General features: G+C 50.4%; 1 protein-coding gene and 1 long non-coding RNA gene across 5 annotated transcripts; one reads left to right on the top strand and one right to left on the bottom strand.

Annotated features, from left to right (window-relative positions):
• Nucleotides 1-815: 815 nt before the first annotated feature.
• Nucleotides 816-4,583, bottom strand: LOC115945248 (uncharacterized). The gene is made up of 2 exons (XR_004079628.2): nt 3,556-4,583; nt 816-1,625 (listed from the first exon to the last, which is right to left on the bottom strand). It is a non-coding gene; the product is annotated as an uncharacterized lncRNA (long non-coding RNA).
• On the top strand, nt 2,860-19,979 carry KLHL26 (kelch like family member 26). Of its 4 annotated transcripts, XM_034070869.1 has the most exons (4): nt 2,860-2,974; nt 13,849-14,031; nt 17,063-18,419; nt 19,079-19,979. In XM_034070869.1, the coding sequence occupies exons 1-4, from the start codon at nt 2,928-2,930 to the stop codon at nt 19,127-19,129; spliced, it is 1,638 nt and encodes a 545-aa protein (XP_033926760.1). In that variant the 5' UTR covers nt 2,860-2,927; the 3' UTR covers nt 19,130-19,979. The 4 variants fall into 4 exon arrangements, with proteins under 4 accessions (XP_033926760.1, XP_033926759.1, XP_033926761.1 ...); XM_034070868.1 differs by having other exon boundaries at nt 17,063-19,979; XM_034070870.1 differs by having other exon boundaries at nt 2,862-2,974; nt 13,824-14,031; nt 17,063-19,979.
• Nucleotides 19,980-24,077: the final 4,098 nt, after the last annotated feature.

The raw sequence follows: 24,077 nt of genomic DNA, 5'->3' as shown, positions 1-24,077 counted from the left end.
AGCAGGGATGAGAGGGAATAACACCAGCCAGAAACAGGGGCACTGAGGAAGCCCACAGCACCTCCAGAACGCATGATGGGCAGGAGATGGGGCAGTGCTCCTCACTGATGCTGTGCAGGGAGCAAGAGGCAGGTCACTCCTCCCTAACTACAGCAAATAATGAATGGAGAGGCTTTGTGCTGGGGGAAATCTAGCAAGAACTGGGGCAAAATCCCCTTGTCAGCCGTCCACATCCTCACACAAACCGCATGGACCCACAGTGCTGTGAGGAATTCCTGCTCCTGAGGATGGATCAGGAAGGTTGGAGGAAAAGGCAGCGCTGCCAGCTCATGATTTTGTCATTAGTCTCACAGTGTTGGACGCAGATTTTAAAGGCCCAGCTGTGGGAGCCGTGGGATATGCGAGAGCTTAGCTTGCAGTGAAAGGTACATTGCTAGTCCTCGTGGTTTTCTTCGGTGGGGGGAGAAGGTGAAAATATGACTCAAATACATCCTGATGGCTTAAAATGAAGACCAGAAAGAATGTAAATAGCTTGGAGTTTACTATTATTTTGTGGTTTTTTAACCCAGTAAGTTAGACTGGGATCGTAGGGGCAGCCCATAGCTCCCCACAGTAGGAATACCAGGACTGCCTCGATATGCTGTGTGCAGGATGAATGTATTAAAGTTGTGTGAGTTGTTCGGATGCTGTGCTAACACTGGTCGTAAAAATCACCTTAGATATAAGGTAGGCTTCTTGGGGAAGGGGCTAAGAGCACTCAACAAATAATGAACAGAAATAAAACCAAATATCAAATGGCTCATAAAATCAAATAATAACGGTAACTAAAAAGTTCCTGGATTTGCTGCCAGAGATAAAATCCCATCAGCGGTATGAAATAACAAGAAATACCCCCTTTTGGTTCCTTCCCCACATGACACAAGTCAGCACGCCTGGTCACCAGAGTAGTTATGGAATACATCTTCCTTCCAGCATCTTATAAATGCATTTTTCATGCTTTGAGAGACCTTCTGGGGTTCAATTTAACTGGGATCTGGGGAACATGTGAAAGGCATTTACAGCATGCAGCACAGCCTGGTTTTTCCTGCAGGGGAAGCAGAGGTGTAACGTTCACAGCTCCCATCGCCGACCCACCTGGGATGGAGAGGTCGGCAGCGAGTGGGCAGCGGGGCCGGGGTAGCTGTCAGCAGGGCTGCTTTATGGCTGTGCACTTATTGAGCTGAAATGGATGCACTTAAAATATCTGTGTGGACCTAAAAATAATAAAGGGAAAGCATTCATTTTAAACCTTTTTAAGAGCAGGGTGTGCTGCGAGGCCGAAGCAGCCCCAGGAGGAAGCAGAAGGTATCAAATGAAGCAGGATGAGCGCGAGGCACTGGTGAGGAGGAGCAGCAGCCCCTGAACACCAGTAAAAGGCACAGTGCAACTGGTGAGGTGCTGGGAGGACTGGGGTGGGAGCCACGCCAGCAGCAGGAAGGGCACAGTGCTGAAACACCAGTGACTGATGGCATCGGTGCTCATCCGCTGCCTCTCCCGCGTGTCCTCAGCGTGCTGACATCTCCTCTTCTGTGTAGGTCAGGCCTAAACTAACAGGGCCCCGAGGTCCTGGCTGGGGTCTCCATGCACTGCAGCAATACAAATAGCAGATTAATAAGTCCTTGCTTCCCTTTCTCCCAAAGGTTTCATGAGGCTTAATTAATGAATGTCTGTGAAACGCATTTGGAGCTGGGAATGAAATGTGCTGTGGAAATGCCAAATATTTGTAATGCTCCAGCAGATTTAGAAGGTTTCAATAAGACAAATCCACAGCCCTGCCTCTGAAACAGATTGCTCTCCTTGAAGCAGAGGGCTCCAGAACATGAAGTTTTCATCAGGCTCACTTGAAAGGGTGTTTTCACGGCTTTCCAAGCGCGTTTATCCTCATGTATGAATTCCCCCTTCCCCTTATACAGATGTGGACACGGAGGCATGGGAAATCAAAGCCGTTTCGCCCCGGTCATTGGCAGAGCGAGGAATGATTTCCTGCTTTCTGGATGCCCTCTGGACCATCCGCTCTCCAGATGTGTGCCAGCTTTGGGATCACACGGACCCTGCCATGCTTGGCCTCGTCTGTGCCAGGCGCTGATGCTGACCATGTGTGGGGATGTGGTGTGGTGAAGGCAGCCTCTGGAGGGTACCACTGTGCACTCACCCCATGGAACCCGCTCCACAATGGGGCTGTCAGAGGCTTCGTCCCCACTGGCTGCATATGCCATAGGACACAATGGATCCCATGTGAGATCCCGACGGAATGGGGGGGTCACGGCCAGGGGCTGTGCTGGATAACGGCTCTGCCATGGGGAGGCCTGTGGGGCCCAGTGACACCCGCACAGCTCCTCAGCCGTGGGGCCGTGGCAGACACCCCCCAAGCCCCGTCAGTGACCCCCGGGCCCCCTCAGCTATGGGGCGGTGACAGAACCCCCCCAAGCCCTCAGCTGAGGGATGGGGCCAGACCCCCGGGCCCCTCAGCCGTGGGGCAGCGCGGACCCCTCCGGCCCCCTCAGCCGTGGGGCAGCGCGGACCCCTCCGTGGGGCAGCACAGACCCCTCCGGCCCCCTCAGCCATGGGGCAGCACGGACCCCTCCGTCCCCCTCAGCCGTGGGGCAGCACGGACCCCTCCGTGGGGCAGCACGGACCCCTCCGGACCCCTCCGTCCCCCTCAGCCGTGGGGCAGCACAGACCCCTCCGGCCCCCTCATCCATGGGGCAGCACGGACCCCTCCGTCCCCCTCAGCCGTGGGGCAGCACAGACCCCTCCGTGGGGCGGTGACAGAGGCCGCGGTGGCGGCGGGGCGGAGCCGCTCATCCCCGGTGCCGGTGCCGGGCCCCGCCGCGGGCCCTTCCCGTTCCTGCGCCTTTAACGCGGCCCCTGCAGGCCGGGGCCCGAACATGGCGGAGTCCGGCGGGGCCGAGTTCGCCGCGGAGCCGCCGAGCAGGTGAGCGGGGCCCGGGCGCGGCCTGTGCCGGGGGTCCGGTTGGGGCCGGTGGGGCCCGGGGAGGCCGCGGGGCTCCTCCGCCTTCAAGCGGCAATGGGGTCCTCGGTGCGGCCGTTGTCGGTGCTGAGGCCGCTGCTCGGGGGTCGTGTGGGGCAGGGAGCCCGGGGGGGGTGCCCTGAGAGCGGCCCGGGTGCTGTGGGCCTCGGAGGGAGCCATGGGAGCACGGAGGGGTTGGGGTGAAGGGACCCTGAAGCTCCTCCAGCTCCAAGCGCTGCCACAAGCAGGGACCCCTTGCACTGGAGCAGCTGCTCCAAGCCCCTGGGTCCAACCTGGCCTTGAGCACTGCCAGGGATGGGGCAGCCACAGTGAATAACAGCGTTTGGTGGGGCAGGGATGAGGAGGAAGGCTGAGGTTTGAGGGGGCTTCACTGTGAGCTGCACAGACCCCCCTGCGCTGGGGCTGTAGAGGCACCGGGTTAGGGTTAGGTGGTTTGGGCCCATTCTGGTTTGGGCCCCTCAGCATCAACCCTCCTGGAGGGTCCCTCCCCCTCTGGGTACCCATGGGGGGGTTGTGGGTGGTACCTGTTGGGTTGTGCTCCGGGTGTCCTGTGCTGGGCAGGGTTCAGCTGTTGTCTGCGCCGGGATGCTGGGCTGTGAACCGGCCCTGCACTTCAGAGCATCGTTTAACTCTGTGTTTGCTCCTGTGTGTCACACCGTGGACAGGGAAGCTCTTACAGTCATTGTTGAGCACCGGGGAAGCCGGTCTGAGTTCTCACCTTCTCCATGTGTGTATATATACTTATATATACATTTTATTTCCTTTTTATAATGACCTCCTATGTAAACTGTATACTGTTGCCTGGGGCGTTTCATTTTATCTCTCTGCAGCTCCTTTCCTCCCTGCTCAGAGCAGCAGCACAGGAACAGCAGCACTCCTTTCACACGGGTGCAGGGCCACTCACCCCGGAGCTCCTCGGCACTGGGTGTGTAGCACTGAGACATGGAAGTCATTTGTTTGAGGGCTGTGATACATCACCTGGTGTGGAGCTGCAGGAGCTCTGTGCCCCGAGCTCAGCTCCATTGCCTTCCTATCGCTGCCTGGTTTTCTTTGTTAAAGTAAAGCTCACTGCAGTTTGGGTACCACTGCTTGGTGGTTGTTAGTCTGGTGTAAAGGATGGATGTCTTGGGGACAAACCTGATGGTGGATGTTGGAGACGCTGCATCGGCTGCGTAGGGCGAGAGGGTCAGCAGTGATTCCTTGTTAGGTGCTTCCACTTGTGGCTTTTTTGCACTTGGTGAGTGTTTGCTGTCTATGGCGAAGGGACAAACTCCTCTCCTGCTGTTACACACATGCCATTTCGGTGGTGCACTCAGCACGGGCAGAATTTCCATCTTTGGAATTGCTACTGCATGGCTGATGCTGGTTCCTATGCGTGTGCTGCCTTCCAGAGCAGGGACAGCCGCGGGTCTGCCGGGCATCCCGTGCTCTCCTGCAATAAGGAGTGCAATAGGGTACGGTCAAAAGGCCCTTGGCTCACTGCTGGCATGAGATAAGGCCATTGCTGTGCACTGGAAAGCAAACAGCCTAAATCTTCTCATTTGAAATAAACTTGCCTTCCCTCCTGTCCTCCCTTTTTTCCCTTATGGACAGAACTTCCTGAGTTGCAAATGGGTTTCAGATTTTACTCCCAGCTCTCCATATCATGGAGAGGGAGAGTTACAGGCTGCAGGATTCACTGTGTATTACAGTGCTGCTCCTGGATACAGGTGAGTGATAGAGAGGAAAGGGGCAGGTCCATGGGTGCCCCCAGTGAGGAAAGCCCTCAGTGCTTTAGCCAAGGTGTGCTGCGATGCTGGGGAGGAGTGTTGTACAAAGCAGGGTGGCAGAGACCTAGGAAAACCATCTCAGGTGCTGGAGAGGATGTTACCATGCTGGCCTCTAAGAAGGAATTCATCGGGGTTGTCCAGACAAGCTGCTGAGGAGAGCTGCACGTCTCCAGTAATCCCTTGAAGATGGGCAGGAAGGCAGCCAGGGCATGTAAACACATTTCAGAACCTCTCTAATACTGTTACGTGCTGGTGTGTTGGTTGAAAGCATCCCAGCTGTCAAACCCAGGATGAATGGTCGAGGGAGAACTGCAGGTCTGCCTTATCTACAAGTACGTGTGGCTGGGTTTGCAGCAGGGGAAAGTTGAGCTGAACTCCCTGACCTTATTCCTTCCAAAGCAAGCAGTGGGAGAGCAGCAATGTACAGGAGGATGGAGTAAAACCATCGGGGGAAGATAATGATAAGGGCTGTGAGTCTGCCTTGCTTTTGTGCTCCTGTGATCTTGCATAGCTTCACTCTTCAATTAGAGTTCTTCTTCCTTCTGAAACCGCTCGGAGTTCAGTGTTGTGCGGTTTCTACCTCCATCCTCTGCCACATGGCAATTTTAAACCAGATTTAGTTGTTGTGGTGTAGATGTTTATGCTGTAAAAATAACTCTTGAGCTGGAGGTTTCATTTAGACCAGAAGTAAACGTTGGTGATTCTTTAAAGGCCTTACCTCCAAGTGTTGTGTAGCGTTCACTGCTTTGGAAAGAAGAGCCCTGCATCATGGGGTGATGGCTCAGGTGTCTTTTCCAGTTTCTCATTTATGTGGCAGAGAAGTGCTGAACTTGCACAGAAATCACTGCCCTTAAGAGAAGCTTCTGCTGCACTTCTGGGGGTCTTGGTTAATTCTGCTCAGGTGAGGTGACATGGAGCTGCTGCAGAACTGAGCTGCCCAAGGAGCTGGGAACCATAATGGTGCTGCAAGCCTGTTGGAAGGGAAGTGCAGAGGATTTAGGTAAGGGCTAAACCCAGCTGTGGTGGTGAGAAAGTTTCATCCTGGAGCTGAATGAGAGCTGGTGTTCTGATGCCAAGTGCTGGGCAGCTGCTTGCATCTGCTGGAAAACATGGTTCCTTCAGTCTGCAGCGATGGCATTAGTGGTGTTGTCTTGTTTCTGCTGTTTCATCACTTCGTGTTGTTTGTGCTCGACATCCCTCGCTGCTGCGAGGCACCAATCTGCAGGGTGGAGGTGCAGGGAGAGGAGAGGCGTGTGCCGTGCGATGCACGCTGGAGTACCTACTCTGCATGTAACTACTCCTGTTGTTCTCATTGCAACACTGCCCAGGCGATGCAGCCACAGAGCCAGGCTGGGACAAACGCTGAGCACCTCGTACTCTGACTGGGAAGTTGTTCCAAGGCACGGAGCGAAGGGTATGGTGGTGTGGGAGAAGGTTCCAAAGGGGTAGTTTGGTGGGGGGAACTCTGCCATGCTAGAAGCTGCTGGCAGGGCTGGAATGGGCCATCCCAAGTGGGAACGTGTCACTGTGGCAAGACAGATCCTGATGGATTTGTGGGTGAAAGCAGTGGTAGCCGTGCCATGGATCAGTGTTTCTGAGGGTGAAACCGTGATGGTGGAGCCGGGTGGAGGGAAGCGCAGGGTGGTACCTGGGGGGCTAGCAGCGCTTGGGGCTGGCCCCAGTGTCACTTGCGGTGGCCCTGGTGGCTCTGCTGTGCTTCCCGGCACCACTAGGTGCCTCTCGGCCTTTGCTCAGCGGCTCTGCCACGGGTGCTGCTGCTCCGCCTGGGAAAGGATGGTTCTGCCTGTTACACACACTGCTTGGGGCCGGCGTCACTGTCACTGCCCTCGTCCCACAGCCGGGGCTGGCGGCTGGCACTGGAAGGTGGGAGACACGGGAAGCTGCTGGAGGCAGCGCGGCCAGAGGGAGCATCCAGTGTGGAAAGAGCTTGTGCCATGGATACACAGGGAAGGTTTCCATGGTGTAAAACCCACCCTCCTTTCAGGAGTCCTTTGTGGCTGGGAGCAGCACCCGGCAGCTGAACTCCTCGCTGCTGGGATGCTCCCTGTGGCTGCCACAGTCATTTACCTTCTCAGAGTGGTCCTTCTACCTGCTCAGTTTGTTCCTGCCACAACGGCTTTAGGTTTAGGGCTGACAAGAACATAATCACAGTGAGTTTGAGGGGTGGGTAGCATCTTCCCCTCCTCAGTCATTGTAAAGGCTGAGGCTGCGGCAGGGCAGGGTGTTGTTAGGGATGGGTGATGTATGTTGCCTGCTTCACTCTCTGCTGCTGGAGGAGGTTTGGGGCAGGACTGAGAGTGCACCAGGAAAACCCCTGTACAGGACAAGATTCTCTGTGGTAGCTCTGGATGTGAACAGAGAGAAATGGCAGCTCCTGGTGAAGGATGTGCTCAGCCTGATGCTTCGTGCCCCTCCAAAACCCTCATGCTGGTAACAGTGTGCACATCAGGGCTCACAGAGCCCCTGCTTCAGAGCTGCTGAATGAAAAGGACCAAACTGCTCTTCCCCTTGTCCTGGCACCAGCACCATGATGGCTCTGGCTCTGCAATAGGAACATCGTTAAGAATCCTAAAATCATAGAATGGTTAGGGTTGGAAAGGACCTTAATCCCCTGCCATGCTTTTTCCCTTTCCCCCTCCCAGTTTGCCCCAGATACAGCACACACTGCCCAGTCCCTCACATGAAGCTCCATGAGGTAGCACACAGCTTAATGTGTGCAGATATTTCACCTTCCACGTTTTTGTTGCTCCAGTGCTCCCTTTGACAAGGCCAGCTTCTGACACACATCCAGCTTCATTAGTGCTTTTAGCAGCAACCAAATCCCTACCTCCTTTGGCTTGCAAACAACCTCCCATTGAAGCCTGGGAGCAGAATGTGTTTGTGTGTGTGTGTGTCTGCTGAGCCTTGTGTGAGTCCAGCTCAGAGAAAGGAAAACAGGGATTTGGAAACGTGTCTGGGACTTCTGGGGGGACCACAAAGTGATATGTAAAGAAAAACCCAATTGAAAAGCCTCTTGCTGCACCTCTCTCTCTTACCTTTGGCTACAGGGTTGCCTTGGTGCCAGCTTGGGAGAAGGAGGAGGCAGATAAGCAAATAGTGGGATTAGTAGGACCTGATTCAGAAAGCACTTAAACCCGAAGCATTAAGGTACCTCCTGGCTTCTGTGAAACGTGGCTTTCATTGCTGGTTCACTAAGGCAAGGCTGAATCAGGCAGTGCAGGGTGTGGGAGCCCTTTGGTGCCCAGTCCATCTTCTGAGACCTCAGTTCCTTTGTGAGAGGGATGACCTGTAACAGAGATACAAAAGGACTGGTTTGTTGGGCACGTAGCTCTCCTGAAGTCTTGAGACTCAAAGTGTTAAAGACAAAAGCAGAGACTTTTCAAACATCACTATTCTGCTTCAGGCATTTTACAGACCCCTTTCCCCCCCCCCCCAGTGTTGCTCCTTCTAAAACTCAGACCCATTTATAATCTCTTTATCTGAGCACTCCAAATTGCTTTAGTCACTTTTAGATAGAGATATTAGTCTCAGGCTTTTTAGTTGTATTTATTGCCTTGGATGAAAGAGAGGGTGTCAAGAGAGGAAAATGAGAGGAGGCAGAGGAGAGAAAAAGGAGGAATTAAGGGAAGGAGGTGGAAAAGGGAACAAAGAACTCGATTACATGGTTTTGCTCACATGTCTTCCCTCAGGATGATGATGTTTCTCTGGAAAACATCCCCTTCACTCCATGTGTTAATATTTAATTAGCTGCTCAGCATTAAGGGCTTATTGTTGGTGCTAATTTGCATGGGGAAGCGATGGTGAATGTTTCTGAGGGGGTGCTGGTGCCAGTCGTGCTGCTGGGCTGTAAGTAGGTTACGAGGGCAGGTATTTTAAGTCTCATTGCCTGGCAGCATCTGCTCTTCCTTGCACCCAGACTTCAAGGAAACCTCCTAAGGGGGTGCAAAGGCCACGGGACCGTGTCCGGAGCTCCTGGGAAGAGGCTGTGAAGCAGCAGATCTGCAGCAAAGAGCTTGGCCTTTTCCAGCTCCCGTAGTGTTCGTTAGTGTGAGGTGCTGGGAACTCATTTTCATCATTTGGGCATGTGATATAAAGCCTCAGGATCTGAAATATTACAGTAACCATGGCTACCAGTGACTTATCTGAGGGAGTTTGACTTTTGTTTTGATTTTAAGTGTCTTGATTGTAGTTTAAAAATCAGAATCCGAATGTGTTTTTTACTTGGGCATGAAACTAAAGGCATTAAATGATTTGCATTATTAAAATATCTATAATGCTGCCTTTCAGAGGTTCTTAAAGAAGGCCCTTAATATTCATACCCTGTGTGCTAAATAAAGTTACTCTTCAGCTTTGTGTTAGTTCTGCAGCTCTCACCATAGGAAATCTCCTGCAGGCTCGAGCACTCCGGAGGTGCCTTGCTGGCTGTTTTGCAATCCCAGATCCTTTGTTTCTCCCCAGGAAAGCTGTGGCACTCTGTGCATGTGAACACACACACACACTGCTGCTTTTCCTCCCTCCTCTTCTGCACCCCAGCCATGCCCCGTGGGGTCCTACCTTTAGAGGCTGCTGCTGGATGTTTGCCCTATTGGAAACCCTGCCAGCCCCTGAGTCTCTCCTGTGTGAGAAATCACGGAGCATCACCTGTGTGGAGAGTGGGAACACGTGGCTGGATGCTGGCAGGGATGCTGAGCTGGGATGGAGAGCCAGCCCCACTAGCACTGACCCATCCCTCCCTCTGAGGAGGACCACGTTCCACCAGGAGGAAGAGGACAGGCAGTTGTCTAGCAAAGGATTCAATCACTGAAAGGTTCTCGTCTGGCCTGGTGTAATTTGCAGTAGTTGCAAACATGCTGAAATATGAACTCATGCTTGGTAAGCCTTTAATTCCAGCTTTGATGTTTTTAATCATCAGGACAGATTTGGTAAAAATGATTCATTAGCTTGAAATGCATCTGGGGTGACACGTGATGTTGTGGGGGATCCAGGAGGCAGAGGCAGGGGACGGTTGTTCTTTGGGATGTTCTTTGTGCCTCATCTGAACCGATTCCTGTAGTGTGGCCCTTCAACACCTCTCAGCCCATCAGCTTTAGAGGCCTCTTGGGCACTCAGCCCTGCCTTCAGGTGCCTCCTCTCTGCATCTGTTTCTGGTCAGAACTCAAGCAGCCCTGGCTCAGAACATGCCAGCTAAGGATATGGTCAGCGTGCTCGGGGCAAGGATGAGCACATGGCCAAGCTGCTGCAATAGATGAGCAGTAGAAGGAGAATTTCTGACCTTGTTTGCCTCTCCTGCCTGCTGTCTGCCTCTCCTTTAACCCTTGCTTTAACATCAGCACAAGCCTGCAGTGGGTGCATGGGTTTGGGCTGGTTTTCCCCAAGCTGAGGTCACGTACACCGTGCTGAATGAACTCTTACCCTGCAGCGACTGGAGAGGATTGAAAGCAATCTGGCTTCAGAGCAGCAGCTTGGAGACAAATCCCCAATCCCATTACTTGATTCCTGGTAGTCCCTTTTTGAAAATCAGGTAACAGTGATGCTACCAGTCTTTGAGGCTGCTGCCCAAAGCGCATCACCCTTTGGAATCTACATGCCTGTTGAATTCCAGCTGCCCTCACCATTCACGTGATGGATGCAGTGACTATAAAGACACCTTTCACTGCTACAGTGATTTCCATGTGGAAAGTGGGATTTTCTGTTCCTGTAAAGTCACCTTTATACCAATATGTTCACGTTAGAGGCCCTGATCATGTAAACATTTTCGGATCCCCTTCCCCTGTGAATCCTATGGGATGCGCAGAGGAAATGCAGCTTGATGTGAATTATTTTTATGCTTTAGATTTGCCTGGATGCAGGCAGACACACTGGACCCTGCTCCAAGATGGCATGCTCAGTCCCTGCTAAAGGATGCTCCAGCCACAGAAAACTCCACACAGCTCCACCGCAGGGCAAGGGCTCCTCTCTTTGTTCCCTTTTGAGGACAAAGACCAACTCCCAAGGAAAGTTCCAGAAGCTCTCCATCAGGAAGGGAAGGAGCAGCATAAACACTTTGCCACTATTGTGCATGGAAGGCTTTTATCTTGAAGGCATGTTCTGAACTGCTGAGGAGTCCATGCAACTCTTCCCAAAGTTTGTCTGCTGGAACAGAGTGTTAAGCAACAAGTACACGGCATATCCAGATCCCGAGTGAGATAGGAACAGCCACACAAAGGCGCTTTCACATGTTCAAGGCTTCCCTTTGTGCTTTATTTCTGTTTCTCTGCCATCCAACTGCTGCTGCTCTTCTTCCTCCCTTCCCAAAGGAGCAGGAAGCGAAGCCGTGCAGCAGAGCACCCTGTGGCACAGAGCCCGGCCAGAGCCAAGCCTGATTTGATCACAAGCCCCTTTTTACCAGCCACACTCCACAGAGTATTTGCTGCTGGTTTCTCACCTTTCCTTCTCCCACTTTGTTTCTTGCAAAGTTTTCTCCTTGATTTTCTCAAGCTTTGTGTGGATTTTATTTGCCTTTTGTGGCTCTTCTAGAAATTCTTTTGTTTTCCAGACTGAAGACTGGACATTATTAATGCTTTGCTTCTTGGGCTTTTTCCCCCCTGGAGGATCCTGTAATCCTTGGATCCTTTCATTTTATACCTGTAAACAGACAAAGGAAGTGCAGGGAGTTTTTCTGGGGTAGCTGTTCACAATTACCTATTGAAATGAATCACACAGGCAAACATGTTTATTCCAGCATAGAAATATCCACCCGGCCACATTTAGTCCTCCATCTATTTTAAACTTACACTATGGTTCTTAACAATGCTTGTAAAACTTAATGGGAAAAAGCTAAACAGAGGACTACTTGTTCAGGTCAAGTTGTTTGAAGAGGAGCCTGTGCTGTGAGGGTTGTGGGTCTGGTGGAAGTAATCCTGTATGGATAAACCCTTGCGTTGGGAACAGGAATATATCAAATGGGTAGGGAAAAAGTGCTGAAGGAAATTCCCATGAGAAGAATCCTGTGGGAGATGAAGTCTGATGCAGTTACGGTGAGCTCAGGAGTCACCATCTCCAGGTGAGCTCCATGTGTCCAGCATGCAGCAGAACGGGTTTGCTCAGTGAATGATGCTGTGCTCAGAGGCAACATCTTTTCCATGCTCAGGCTCCGTGTTTCTTCCTCTCACTCCAGCGAATCAAAGCCATTTTGTTCCAGTGAGTAAAATGAGTTTGATGTGATGAATATTCATGTGCTCGCTCCTTCCAATCCCTTTCCTCTTTCACCATGGAAGAGCTGGAGTGGATAGTCACTTCTTGGCTCACGGAGTCATGGATAAAGGTCTTGTCAGCAACTGACTTTTTGCTAATCCTTTTCATTATAGGAAGGATGTTACAGCTGGGCTCCAGTTTCTGAACTAAGACTTGTTAGTATGCTTTGACTTGAAGGCAGGAGTTTCAGATCTGTGCTACAAGAAGCACAGTGTCTGTACCAGGCATCCCAGCATGAATTCTGAGGCACGTCCTCAAGCCTGAGTTTTGAAACAGGCTGCAGAGATTCACTATCTGCATCCTGCAGCATCCCAGAGAGCTCTGGAGCTGCTCACACAAAGCGCCTGCCCTCTGGGTGCTCTGATGAACATCCCAGATTTCCCCTAACCCGCCTCTTAAAGCTTGCAGGAAATGACAATCCGATAAGTTGGGCAAGCAGCAAGTCCTGTCCATTGTTCCTTATTGTTTGAGGATTGTTTACATCCCCTTTTTTGTTATCCCATCTCCCTGACTCTTCTCTGACCTCACCTACTTGTGTTGTCCATTGTGCGTGGCTGTTGTTGTTGTTTAGGTGGGGAACTTTTAGGGACAGTTGGTAGCATGTGATGGGATGATACACCAGGACCTGTGCTGTTTTATTTGGCTTTGTTGGTATATTCTACTCTTTAGGTGCAGCACTAAGCTCACTCTCTCACTGTGGACTTGGGATCAAGTAATGCAGCTTTCCAGATTCGGAATGATCTGTTTGGCATTATTTATCTCATGCTTCCATAACATATTTCCTAAAATGCAGCCAGCAAATAGCAGGATGAACCCAAAACCATCAACGCCATTCTGAATACTGGTGCTTGTGTGTGTTTTCTTCCTCGGATCTGATCCTGACAAGTAGTTCAGAGTTGGACCAAATTTGCCAATGAATTTAGGATGTCATGCTTCTGTGGGTGTGAGTGGGTCCTCCTTGGTGGGATGCCCATTTTGTGCAGGGTGGGTTGACCCATTATTCCCTTGCTTGGGAAATCTGCAGCATAACTGTTGTTATCTTCAGAGGAGCACAGAGCATCCAAGAAGTCTCTTCCACTTGTGCAGAGATGCTGCTGCCGTTCACCTCCGAAGGCAGCCTCCTTACTGACAAGTGCATCTGAGGCCGAGTGGATCCAAGAATGATGCTCTGCTCTGGGGAACATGTGCAAGAGGCTTTGGGAAAACCAAGGAAATATTTACTCTGGGAGGGGACTGTTTACAGTGCAGTTCAAACAGCTGACGTTATTTAGAGCAGCCAGTGCTATGTAATACTTTGCTTTTGCTCTTCTCATGAGGGTCCAGCATAAGGCCAGAACCCAGTAAGGCCAACAGGGCTGTCCTTGGACAGCACAGAGTATCCAACAGCTGCAGGCAGGAGAGGTGCTGAGAAGAATAAGCAACTGTGACTCAGTCTGGTGGTTGAAGTCAGGGCCAGGGTGGGCTCTGGGGTGGTTGTAGAGTGGGGACACTGATGTTGGTTGGAGGTTTTGGCCTCGCTGGCTGGTGTCTGGATGGTCTCTGAAGGCCATGTGTGCTGCAGCGTGATGGGTTGTCACTGATGGGAAAGGGTAATGTAAAAACCTGGAAGTCTCTTTTGTGCTGGGAGAAGGGAATACAACTGAGGTACTGATGTCATGATGTTCTGTGTGGCTGTTGAGCTGGGAATTTGTGTTCAAACTGCTTCACGTTACAGAGCTTCCCCAGCATGCTTTGTAGGTATACCACATATTGTTTTAATTTAAAACCAGCCTGTCTCTCTTGTTCTGTTTTTAGCATGGCTGACAAGAACAGCACCCTGAAATGCACGTTCTCTGCTCCTGGCCACAGCACCACTCTACTGCAGGGACTGGCCTCGCTCCGAGCTCAGGCTCAGCTGCTTGATGTCATCCTCACTATAAATAATGAAGTGTTTCAGGTTCATAAAGTTGTCTTGGCTGCCTGCAGTGACTATTTCAGGTGAGAATCTGACAGGGAAGCAGGCATTTCTACTTTTCCCATTGGTTTTCTGTTTCCCCATCCCCCCTCACTCCAACCCTTCCCACCACACCCCAAAATCATCCCCATGCACAACCCTTTGGGGGTCTGCTTTGCCCTGTGGAGGTCAGTGGGATTACCTGCATGCAGAGGAGGAGGTGTGTTTGACTGCAGCTGCTGGGCCAAGATGGAAGTTCAAGCCCGGGGCCTGAACCCTCCTGGTAGGTGCTGCTGAAGAAAGGAGCTTTTGCCTTGGAGCTACCTGAGGTGGTTTCCAAGAGGGCTCTGAAATGAGTCATCCCATTGAATGATGGTAAATACACTCCTGTTGTCTTTAAATACCACTGACCTGTCCACAGTGATTACTGTTCACAGGCTGAAGAGTGTGAAACGTTTTGGGTGTGTGTTCTCCAGAGCCTCAGGAGGTAGAGGAGAGTTGTCCCATCTTGTGTGGGTAGAAAACTGAAGCACAGAGATGAGTGTTCTCAGCTATTAATGCAGAGTGAGACAATGGCAGAGCAGGAACTTTGGTCTTAAGCAAAAATACATATTCATCCATCTTGCTTCTGTCAAGCTCTTTTATAATGGTTCTCTGGCATGGAATCACTTCTCTATTGAATTAGGGACCTTTTCTGGCAGCACCAGGGGCAGTGTCAAGTGAGGGGCATGCTGGAGGCAAAGGGTATTGGGAAGGTTCAGAACAGCAGAGCGCTCGACCTGAGGGATGTTTGAGACTGCAGATCATAGCAGGTATGGGTGGAGAAGGGCTGTTCAATGGGGTTTGCAGTCCTCACCATGCAGGTTCCTTCCTGACCTGAGCAGCAAATGTGTGCTGAGCAGGTCACCACAAGCAAGGGACTTCAGTGTCCTGGTGTATCTCGTGCATCCCTTGGTCCACTTCTTCAGCTGCTCTGATGTCTGTCTTCTGTACACACATATTTTCTAGGCTGTTCCCCTCTCTCTCCCTTTGGTAACATAAACCCTCCAAGCTTATCACTCTCCCTACCAGGCATGCAATTAACTATGGAGCTGATCTCCCACCAAATGCTAATAGCACTATTTGTATTCATAAATGCTGTATGCAGTGCCACTGCTAGTGTGTTTTCCCTGTCAAAATGTAATTGCTGAGTAGGTTTCTTGTTATAACTTGTGTGGTGCTAAGGAAGGTTGTCCTTTGGAACAATGGCAGAATAATCTAGCTTTTGAAAATACTCTGGTTCTATGCAGAGAGGGAGGGGAGGAAAAGAGTGAAATTGAGGCATTTATGTAATAATCAGCATTTGAGAACTGGAACGCTTCTTAAAGGAATTGCATTCCACTTTGTCTTCATCGTGGCAACAATAATGCTTCTCATGCTGCATGCTCAGCTCTGTGTAGCTAATGCTCGAGCACACATGTGTCTGCACACCCCTTGGGGTGAGGGATCAGGGCAGCGTGCTGTTCTGGGACATGGGATGCACAGAGGGATTTTAGCAGAAGGCTCTCATCTGCTGTATGGACAAATAATTGTGAACAGGATTCCTGGTCACCCAGTTACGGGGAGCTGATTTCATGTGCAGGTATTTCCTCATTTAGGTCATTTAGGATTTCTTGGGTTTATGCTGGACGGTGGCAAATTTGGACAGGAAACTTGGAACTCTTGTGACAGTGTTCCCAAGATATTCCTTTATTCCTGTATGGATGCAGCAGGGCAGGGTCCGTTCAGCATTTTTGCTGCCTAACTTACACCTTAGAGTCTCTACAGCTTCCTAAAGCAGCAATAACGACACTGCCCTCAGAATGGATTTACCTTTCTGATGGGAGAGAGTGGGCTGCCGATGGAAAACCCAGTTCCAAACGTGCAGGCAGCTGCCAGCAATTCAGGTCTTTGTGTGACAGCCTGCAGCCTTGCTGTGGTGTGTGCATGACAGTGGCTGCTGCAGCTCCTTGGAGCTGGTCTTCCATCAGCCTGCTTTAACTTTGGAACTGCTCTGCTACTGCTTGTCCAATGCTACCCAGAGCACAACCATTGCCCCCAGGCTACCCATCTGTAACAAAGCCTGCTGAAATTGAATGTCACTGTATTAAATCCCAACGTGCAGTTGTGTCCCCATCACGCCCGCAGGCTCCGGTGCTGGGAAACGCAGCACTGCTCCAGCAGCATGGTTTATGAGATGTCTGCGTCAGGCCCTGGCGTGGTATGTGCTTCCTGTGGAATTTAGAAGCCTCCCAAGGAGGTGATCTCGGGCCTAATCTCTGCGTGGCCTGGTCAACTGATGTGCTTGCAGCTGTGCTCGAACAGAACCTTGTTTTTCTCCTTGTTTTCTAATTGCCTGCTAGCCCCCTGCCGTCGTGCTGCAACATGACAGCGGATTCTGAAGTGGCTGCAACTCCCATTTCCCTGTTTACTTAAGGCGCTGGGATTGAACCCTGGGGGGGAGGTTCTCTTGTGATTACCATTAGATGTGTTGCATCTGCAGTATCTGGATTTCATAGCCAGCCTAGGATAGAACAAGCTAAGTGATGGCAGTGCCGCAGGCAAGCTCAGAGGGTCCTGACCGCCTAAACACAGGTTATTCCTTCTTTGTGCTCACACTTCCTGAACACTAGAACTCTTTAGGGTCTGGTTACCAACCTCTGCTGGTGCAGATCCCGTGGTCTCCTTTGGTTGTTGAGTGTCATGGATTCCTTGGTGTCCAGCATATTGAACTCCCTGCTCTGGTAGCTCTACCCACTTCCTGAAGCTTTGTCCTGTGGTCCGCTCTTAATTATGCTGCCACAGGATTGAAAACCATAACTTTCTGGTAGCTGAATAGTACTTCTCAGTGCAGTGTTTATGCAAGCTTTATGTAAGAAACTGCAGACTCTTAATTTCTCCTGCCTTTTAGGGATTTAGCCTTGATTTATTCCCCTCCCTCCCCATCCTCCCTGAGGGAATCAGTATGATTTAAAAGAGTAAAATACAATTCTGAAGTGATGCATCATGTTACCTGTATTTAAAAGGGGGTGAAATCTTTGTGTTCTTGACCCCCAGGGCAATGTTTGCAGGCGGGATGAGAGAAGCCAGCCAAGATGTGATTGAACTGAAAGGTCTATCTGCAAAAGGACTGAAGCACATTATAGACTTTGCGTACAGCGCTGAAGTGACTCTTGATCTTGACTGCATTCAGGATGTGCTGGGAGCTGCTGTCTTCCTCCAGATGGTGCCTGTCGTAGAGCTCTGCGAAGAATTCCTGAAGTCTGCCATGAGCGTAGAAACGTGTCTCAATATCGGGCAGATGGCCACCACCTTCAGCCTCGCATCCTTGAAGGAATCAGTAGATGCATTCACTTTTAGGCATTTCCTGCAGATCTCTGAGGAAGAGGATTTCCTCCACCTGCCCCTGGAGCGCCTTGTTTTCTTCTTGCAGAGCAATAAGCTGAAAAGCTGCAGTGAAATAGATCTGTTCCGGGCCGCCGTCCGGTGGCTGCAGTATGACCCAACCCGCCGTGCCAACGCCAGCCAGGTCCTCTGCCATATCCGCTTCCCACTGATGAAGTCCTCGGAGCTGGTGGACAGCGTCCAGACCTTGGACATCATGGTGGAAGATGTCTTGTGCCGGCAGTATCTGCTGGAGGCCTTCAACTACCAGATCCTGCCCTTCCGGCAGCATGAGATGCAGTCCCCTCGCACCACCATCCGCTCGGATGTCCTGTCCCTCATCACCTTCGGTGGCACTCCCTACACCGACAACGACCGCACTGTGAGCTGCAAGGTCTACTACCTGCCGGATGCCAGCGTGAGGCAGTTCAAGGAGCTGACGGAGATGGAGGTGGGCAGCAGCCACTCCTGCGTGGCCGTGCTCGACAACTTCGTCTACATCGTTGGAGGGCAGCACCTGCAGTACCGGAGCGGGGAGGGAGCTGTGGACATCTGCTACCGCTACGATCCGCACCTGAACCAGTGGCTGCGCATCCAGGCCATGCAGGAGAGCAGGATCCAGTTCCAGCTCAACGTCCTGCATGGCATGGTGTATGCCACCGGTGGGAGGAACCGCTCGGGGAGCCTGGCCTCTGTGGAGAAGTATTGCCCCCAAAATAATGAGTGGACCTACGTGTGCTCCCTGAAACGCAGGACGTGGGGGCACGCGGGAGCCACGGTGGGAGGCAAGTTGTACATCTCAGGTGGGTACGGCATCTCGGTGGAAGACAAGAAAGCCTTGCACTGCTACGACCCCACTGCGGATCAGTGGGAGTTTAAAACCCCAATGAATGAGCCCAGAGTTCTGCATGCCATGGTCAGTGCAAATAGCAGGATTTATGCTTTGGGAGGACGCATGGACCATGTTGACCGTTGCTTTGATGTTTTGGCTGTGGAATATTATGTGCCTGAAACAGACCAATGGACCACGGTGAGCCCGATGCGCGCGGGGCAGTCGGAAGCAGGCTGTTGTTTACTAGACAAAAAGATTTATATTGTAGGAGGGTACAATTGGCATCTGAACAATGTCACCAGCATCGTGCAGGTGTATAACACCGAAACTGATGAATGGGAAAGGGACCTACATTTCCCAGAGTCTTTTGCTGGGATAGCATGTGCTCCCGTTATCCTGCCGCAAGGAATGACCCAGAGATAACTCCGTGCGACGGCGTCAGCCCGTGAAATCGCCTCGTGTTGCATGTGATCAGATGCTGTGTTGTTCCTTTGTTGTTTGCAAATGGTTTTGTGCATTTTGTGGGTGAGGGAAGGAGAAAAATAGCTTGTGTTCCCTCCTCCATGAAGTCCCTCCTCCTCTTCTGTAGTGTTCTGGCAAGCGTGTTCCATCAGAAGCACTTGTCAGCTAGTTAGACTTAACAGATGTTACAGCTGGAAAAAGCTTTCCTCTTCCTTTTTTTTCCTGGTTGGATGGGGGATGCATTTTGCCAACTCTTCATCTTTGTAACAATATTCCACATTGCAAACCATGGCCAGCTCAGGGGGCACTGGGGACTGGGGGATGTTCAACAGAGTTCAGGTGTGATTTTTGTATTACTAGCTCCAAACATGGATGTCGCTCCTTTGTTTTTTTAGCAGACAAACAAACCAAAAGCTGTAAAACACACTGACCTCCAGAAGCAATAACGGGACAGTGGGAGCTCCAGGAGCTCAGGTGCTTGGATCAGGAAAGCAGATTCTTGCTTTTCAAAGGTAACTTTTGGGGTTTCTTTCCCCTTTTCAAAGGGGAGTACTTAGCCCTGCACACCTCTGGTCTCCGTTGGTTCTCCACTGCTTGGATCACCCTGCGATTCCAGATCCCTTCCTCACCCCATCCAGACAGCAGCATGATCCTCTAGTCCAGAAGTTCTCCCTACCTGGGGCATTCAGTGTTTGCCACACTAAAGCCATGACAATAGCTACATTATGTACAAATGAGCAGGATTCTTTTCCTTATGAGTGCCAAGAATTTGGCTGCCCTGGCAATAAGAGCTGTGGCTGCTCGGCTGGGCTGAGCCCCAGGGAGCACCCAGAGGCTCTGGTTTGGGTCCTGCTGCCTTTGCCTTGCCACCAATATGTGTCCATCCAAACTCCTTTTGTGCAGGAAAAGGGGTGGGTGCTACTTCTTCAGAAGCTTGAAGGTTTTCTCCCCTGACTTGTCAATAAGCTACTCGGCATCGTAACGTGATGGAAGTCAAAGTGGAATGGGGTTTGTTGTTGTTGTTGTTGCCAATGGGTATTTTAAATGAAGAGATTAATTTGAAGATGACTCTGTAATTTTGGTGACATCTGTATTTGCTGCACAGGGTTCGGTTCCTTCCTGAACTTTCCTCCAAGCCATTTTGTCTAATTCATTTGACCAGTTAATAAATGGAAGGTTTTCTGTTCCAAGGGCTGTGTTTGTACCCGAACGAGTTTGATTTCGATGTATGCAGCCTTCTTTTTAGACAAACTTGCATTCTTCTGTTGAATAAATACTGTGCTGTAACCCTTTAGAGACGATATGTAATGTCTGTTTTGCTTGAGCAGGCCTGTGTAAAGCATGAGCTCCATACCTCAGATTCACACAAAGACATTTAATAATGAAATCAAAGCACCTTTGGCTATGGTGTGAGGAGGAGACCTCCTCTCTTGGTTTAGAGTCTAAGTTTAGGATAAAACAATGCATAGTTTCATCTGCTCCTATCTGTCTGCTGGTTTGCAATAATAAATCCATGGAAGGTGCTCGTTGTTGTATGCTGGAGGCTGTGCTCCAGCTCTCAGGCAGTTAACTCACTCCATTCTCTGTTGGTTCGGTCTGGCGCAGAAGCGAGAAACGCTGCACAACAGCCTTGGCAGATCAAGCAAGTTTTGAAGGGATGAAATGTAACTTGATACAAGCCTCAAAGTTACAAAATAATGCATTTTCTTTTGGTTTAATGCTTCCATATGTTCATTAAAAAGGTATTTTCTTAAGGTAGTAACAAATGGGAGGTTACGTGCTTTCCTGTTTGTCAAATGCGATTAATCCTCTTCTGCGTGTATCATTCCTTCATCATTGCCTTCCAGAATCCTTGAGTATTCTTCTCTATTTCATCTGATTTTTCTTATCAGAAGGATTCCTGTGGCAGCAGTTGATGCTTTGGGGGTTCTCTCATAATGGGCAGCTCTAGTGCTGATGAGCCACATCAGAACCGGAGAACCCCGTGGTGACTGGAGGGGACATCTCTTCACAAGGAAACTGCTTCTGAGGTATGTGTGTGTGTGTCGGGGGGTAAAGAGAGGAAAAGGAAGGGTCCTTGAGAACGACAAAGCAGCGTGTTTGAGCTCAATGTCAAGGTCAGCCTTGCAAAACAAACCTAACCTCTGTATCATTCCTATGGGAATGGTGGCTCTGGAGATGGGAGGATTCCAAAGCTGTTCTGGAACTGTACTGAATAAACAGACCAACTGTCACCTGCTGTGCAGCAAACCAGCCTGGAAGGAGCATTCCCAGTCCCTGGCACTACGGAGCAGGAGCTGGGAAAGGATTCCAGATTCCTTCACCGTTGTGGCAGAGCACTGCTGCTCCCCACCTCAGCCTGCTACTGGAATGTTCTTTTTATAGCAATATAAATAATTATTTTTCATAATGTTAGCTGGAAGTATTCTAGCTGTTCTAAATTTAGCAGAGACTGACTAAAATACTCGTGGCAGTGTGTATCATCCCCATTGATAATAAAGTTTGTTTTGCCCTCTGAGTTACGTGGCTCTGGGCTGGTCTGTGTAGAACCTCTCAGTTAGCTGGAGAGCAACCGAGTTTGATTCTTCAGCTCTATGGCAAGAGGGGTTTCACATCAATACCTCCAGCTCTGTGGCTGGGTTGGAGAGGACCCTTCAGAGGATGCCCCACATGACAAGGGGACTGGGCTTCTCTCTTCGGAGTGAGCAAAGGCAGATAAATGTCTGATTGCACTCGGAGTCAGTCAGTAGTCTCAAGGCAGCAATAAATGTTATTAGGGTAAACCTGATTTGGTACATTCTAAAATACCCTTGAACAGATGGGGAGCAGTAAAAGCCCAGCATCACTAGTTCTAGGTATGTGCAGAGTATGCATGTCCCATTAGGGACTCCTGTCATGGCCAGGATAATAGCTTCTGTCTTCTCTGATGTTTTATGGGCCTGAAATTGTACTTAAAACTATAAAGCAAGCAAGCACTGGAGCTTTTGGCAGGGCGCAGACTAGCCGGAGATTGGGAATGTCTGCATCCTATTAATGGTGTCATTGACCCTCTTCCAGAGGGTCTGTCGGCTCAGCAGTCCGACTGTCATTCCTCCCTATCCTAGAACCATGCTAATTCCCGCAGACGTGTCCTCGCGCTCGCACCGGGGTCTGGGAAGTTGAACAGCAGCAGAAAATCCCTTTGATTTACAGGGAACACAGGCGCTGCCTCCAGCTCCTTGTGCCCTGGTGCTGCTGGAAAGTGATGCTGTGCAGGAGAAGTGCTCGGGACCTCTCGCAAGCCACATCAAACCTCGTCAGACGTTTCCACTTCCATGGCTGTGATAAGGTCTTTAGTTGCCGAAACTCCGCAAACTTTTGGGCCATTTATCATGCTGGGCTTATTGAAGCCAGACTGCTGTCAGAAGAAATAAAACATGTTCCCCAGTGCAACTCTAATTATGATTTTTAGCCAGTTGTGTAATGTGCAGAACTTTATTTACAATAAATCTTCCAGTTGCTCACATCAATGAATGAGATTTCATCGCTTGTGACTCGAGCACCAGGAAAAGTGAATGTGGCTGAATAAATCCAGAGTCTGCCCTGGGTGTGTTGGCACGTCAGGTCAGCCTTGCCTTCCACAGAGGGCTCAGCTATCTTGAGTTTCACCTGGGAGCATCTATATATCACACAGACATCTCTCCCTTGGAGTTAGATTTTTACAGAGACAGCTTAGGTTCTCCTCTGCATTTTAATGGTGAGTAGGCACAGGAGCATCCCACAGACTCCTGAACTTTTGTTTCTCTTTCCAAGCTGAGCTCCAGTAACACAACTTTGGCACTTTTCAGTTGAACATTTCAGCTTCAGGTAGAGTTTCACAGAGGAGTCTTAGAATTCATTTGTGGGGCAGGTACAATTTCATCTGCTCCAACACTGAAAGTTCCATCAAGTGAACACAGAATGTGCTTTCTGCTTGGAAACAGCTGCTGGTTCAGCTGCACAACCTGAAATCAGCTTCTGATAGTGAGACAAAGGGTAAAGCTGGAGCAGGGATGCGGGGTGGGGGGTGCAGGAGGGCAGCACCAGAGCAGTGTCTGCAGTTTGCAATGGAAAACAGAAGAGTTGCTGGAGGAAAAGCTTTCTGGAGGTTTTATAAAGGAAATCAAAGGTTCTGGGCTGGGTCCCGAGGGCGCTGCCGTTGCTGTTTCACACCCAGGCCCCTGTCACACAATTAGCTAGAAACTGGTTTATGGCTTCTGATAAAACGACCTCTTTCCTGGCTGTTTGTGCAGGCCCCCAGCCAGTCCACGCCTGGCTCCGCTGCTCGGGGGCTGCAGCCTTCCTCTGCAGCCACTGGAGCTGTGCTGCGTTAACCCTGCAGGACCTTGAGCAGGGTTTACCCTTTGAGCTGAGGTGGATAGTTTGGATGTGTATCTCCCATTCATAATGCTTTGAAAATGCATTACAAAGTGTGTTACATCTGCTTGCTGATGTTTGTAATCAGATGTGTCTCAAAGTCTGCTTTAACTACATCCTTCTCTCCCCCCCCCCACTGTGGCCTGGGGTTATGTATAAACATGTGATCCTCTTTCAGATGCAGTTTTACTCTTTGGCAGTATCAATACTTGCATTCAAGTATTAGTGCCTTAAAGACAGTGGTTTACAACTGGATTTAGAAGGAATGTATGAATTTCCCTGAAGTTTGGAAGAGGAAAGCTTGCCCTGCAGTGCAATTAGCATGTCTGGACCTGAATTTTGCATGTTTTGGGGTTCTCAGATGGTGAAAGCTTATGCCAAAAGAGTCTACTTGCTATTTCTTAGGAAAATCTGAGCCTGTTTCATGGAAGGGGATCAGGTTTGGTCCTTGGATATGCAGAGACTCTCCACATGCAAGCCCATGTGTTGAGCCGGATGGGGCACCTATCCCATGCTACTTGCAGCAGCTTTCCTCTTCTTTGTGTGGGGCTGCGCAGAGGAGGAGGGAGGAAGGATCTTCTCCTTCCCACTTCTGTTGGTAGCATTAACCTAGAAACGTGTCCATGAACAACCAGCACAGCATCCTCCATCCCAGGCCAGATGCTCAGCTGGTTTTCAGCTGGTTTGTCTGACTGTATGTTGGGTTTTCATGCAACAACAACTGTACCTGCAACCGCCCCCCCCCCCCCGAATCTCTTTCACCCTTAGAGTTTTCTTACCACCTTTGGTATGAAAAGTGAGCCTTTAACTTGCAAGTAGACAAGGGTCCTAAGGCATGGAAATAGCAGAGGGTTGGTTTTGTACTGGGATGTGAAGAGGAGGAGTAGGCAGGAGGTTGACTCTGGGAAGCCTCCTAGGAAAACCACATGGAATTCTCCTTCACCCTTAGAGCCTTCTATTTTTTTAACCACTTTCAGCATGAAAATCTGCTGCTTTGTC

Source organism: Melopsittacus undulatus, chromosome 19 (assembly GCF_012275295.1).
Source record: "Melopsittacus undulatus isolate bMelUnd1 chromosome 19, bMelUnd1.mat.Z, whole genome shotgun sequence".
Taxonomy (NCBI): domain Eukaryota; kingdom Metazoa; phylum Chordata; class Aves; order Psittaciformes; family Psittaculidae; genus Melopsittacus; species Melopsittacus undulatus.
This window is presented reverse-complemented; position numbering and strand designations above follow the sequence as displayed.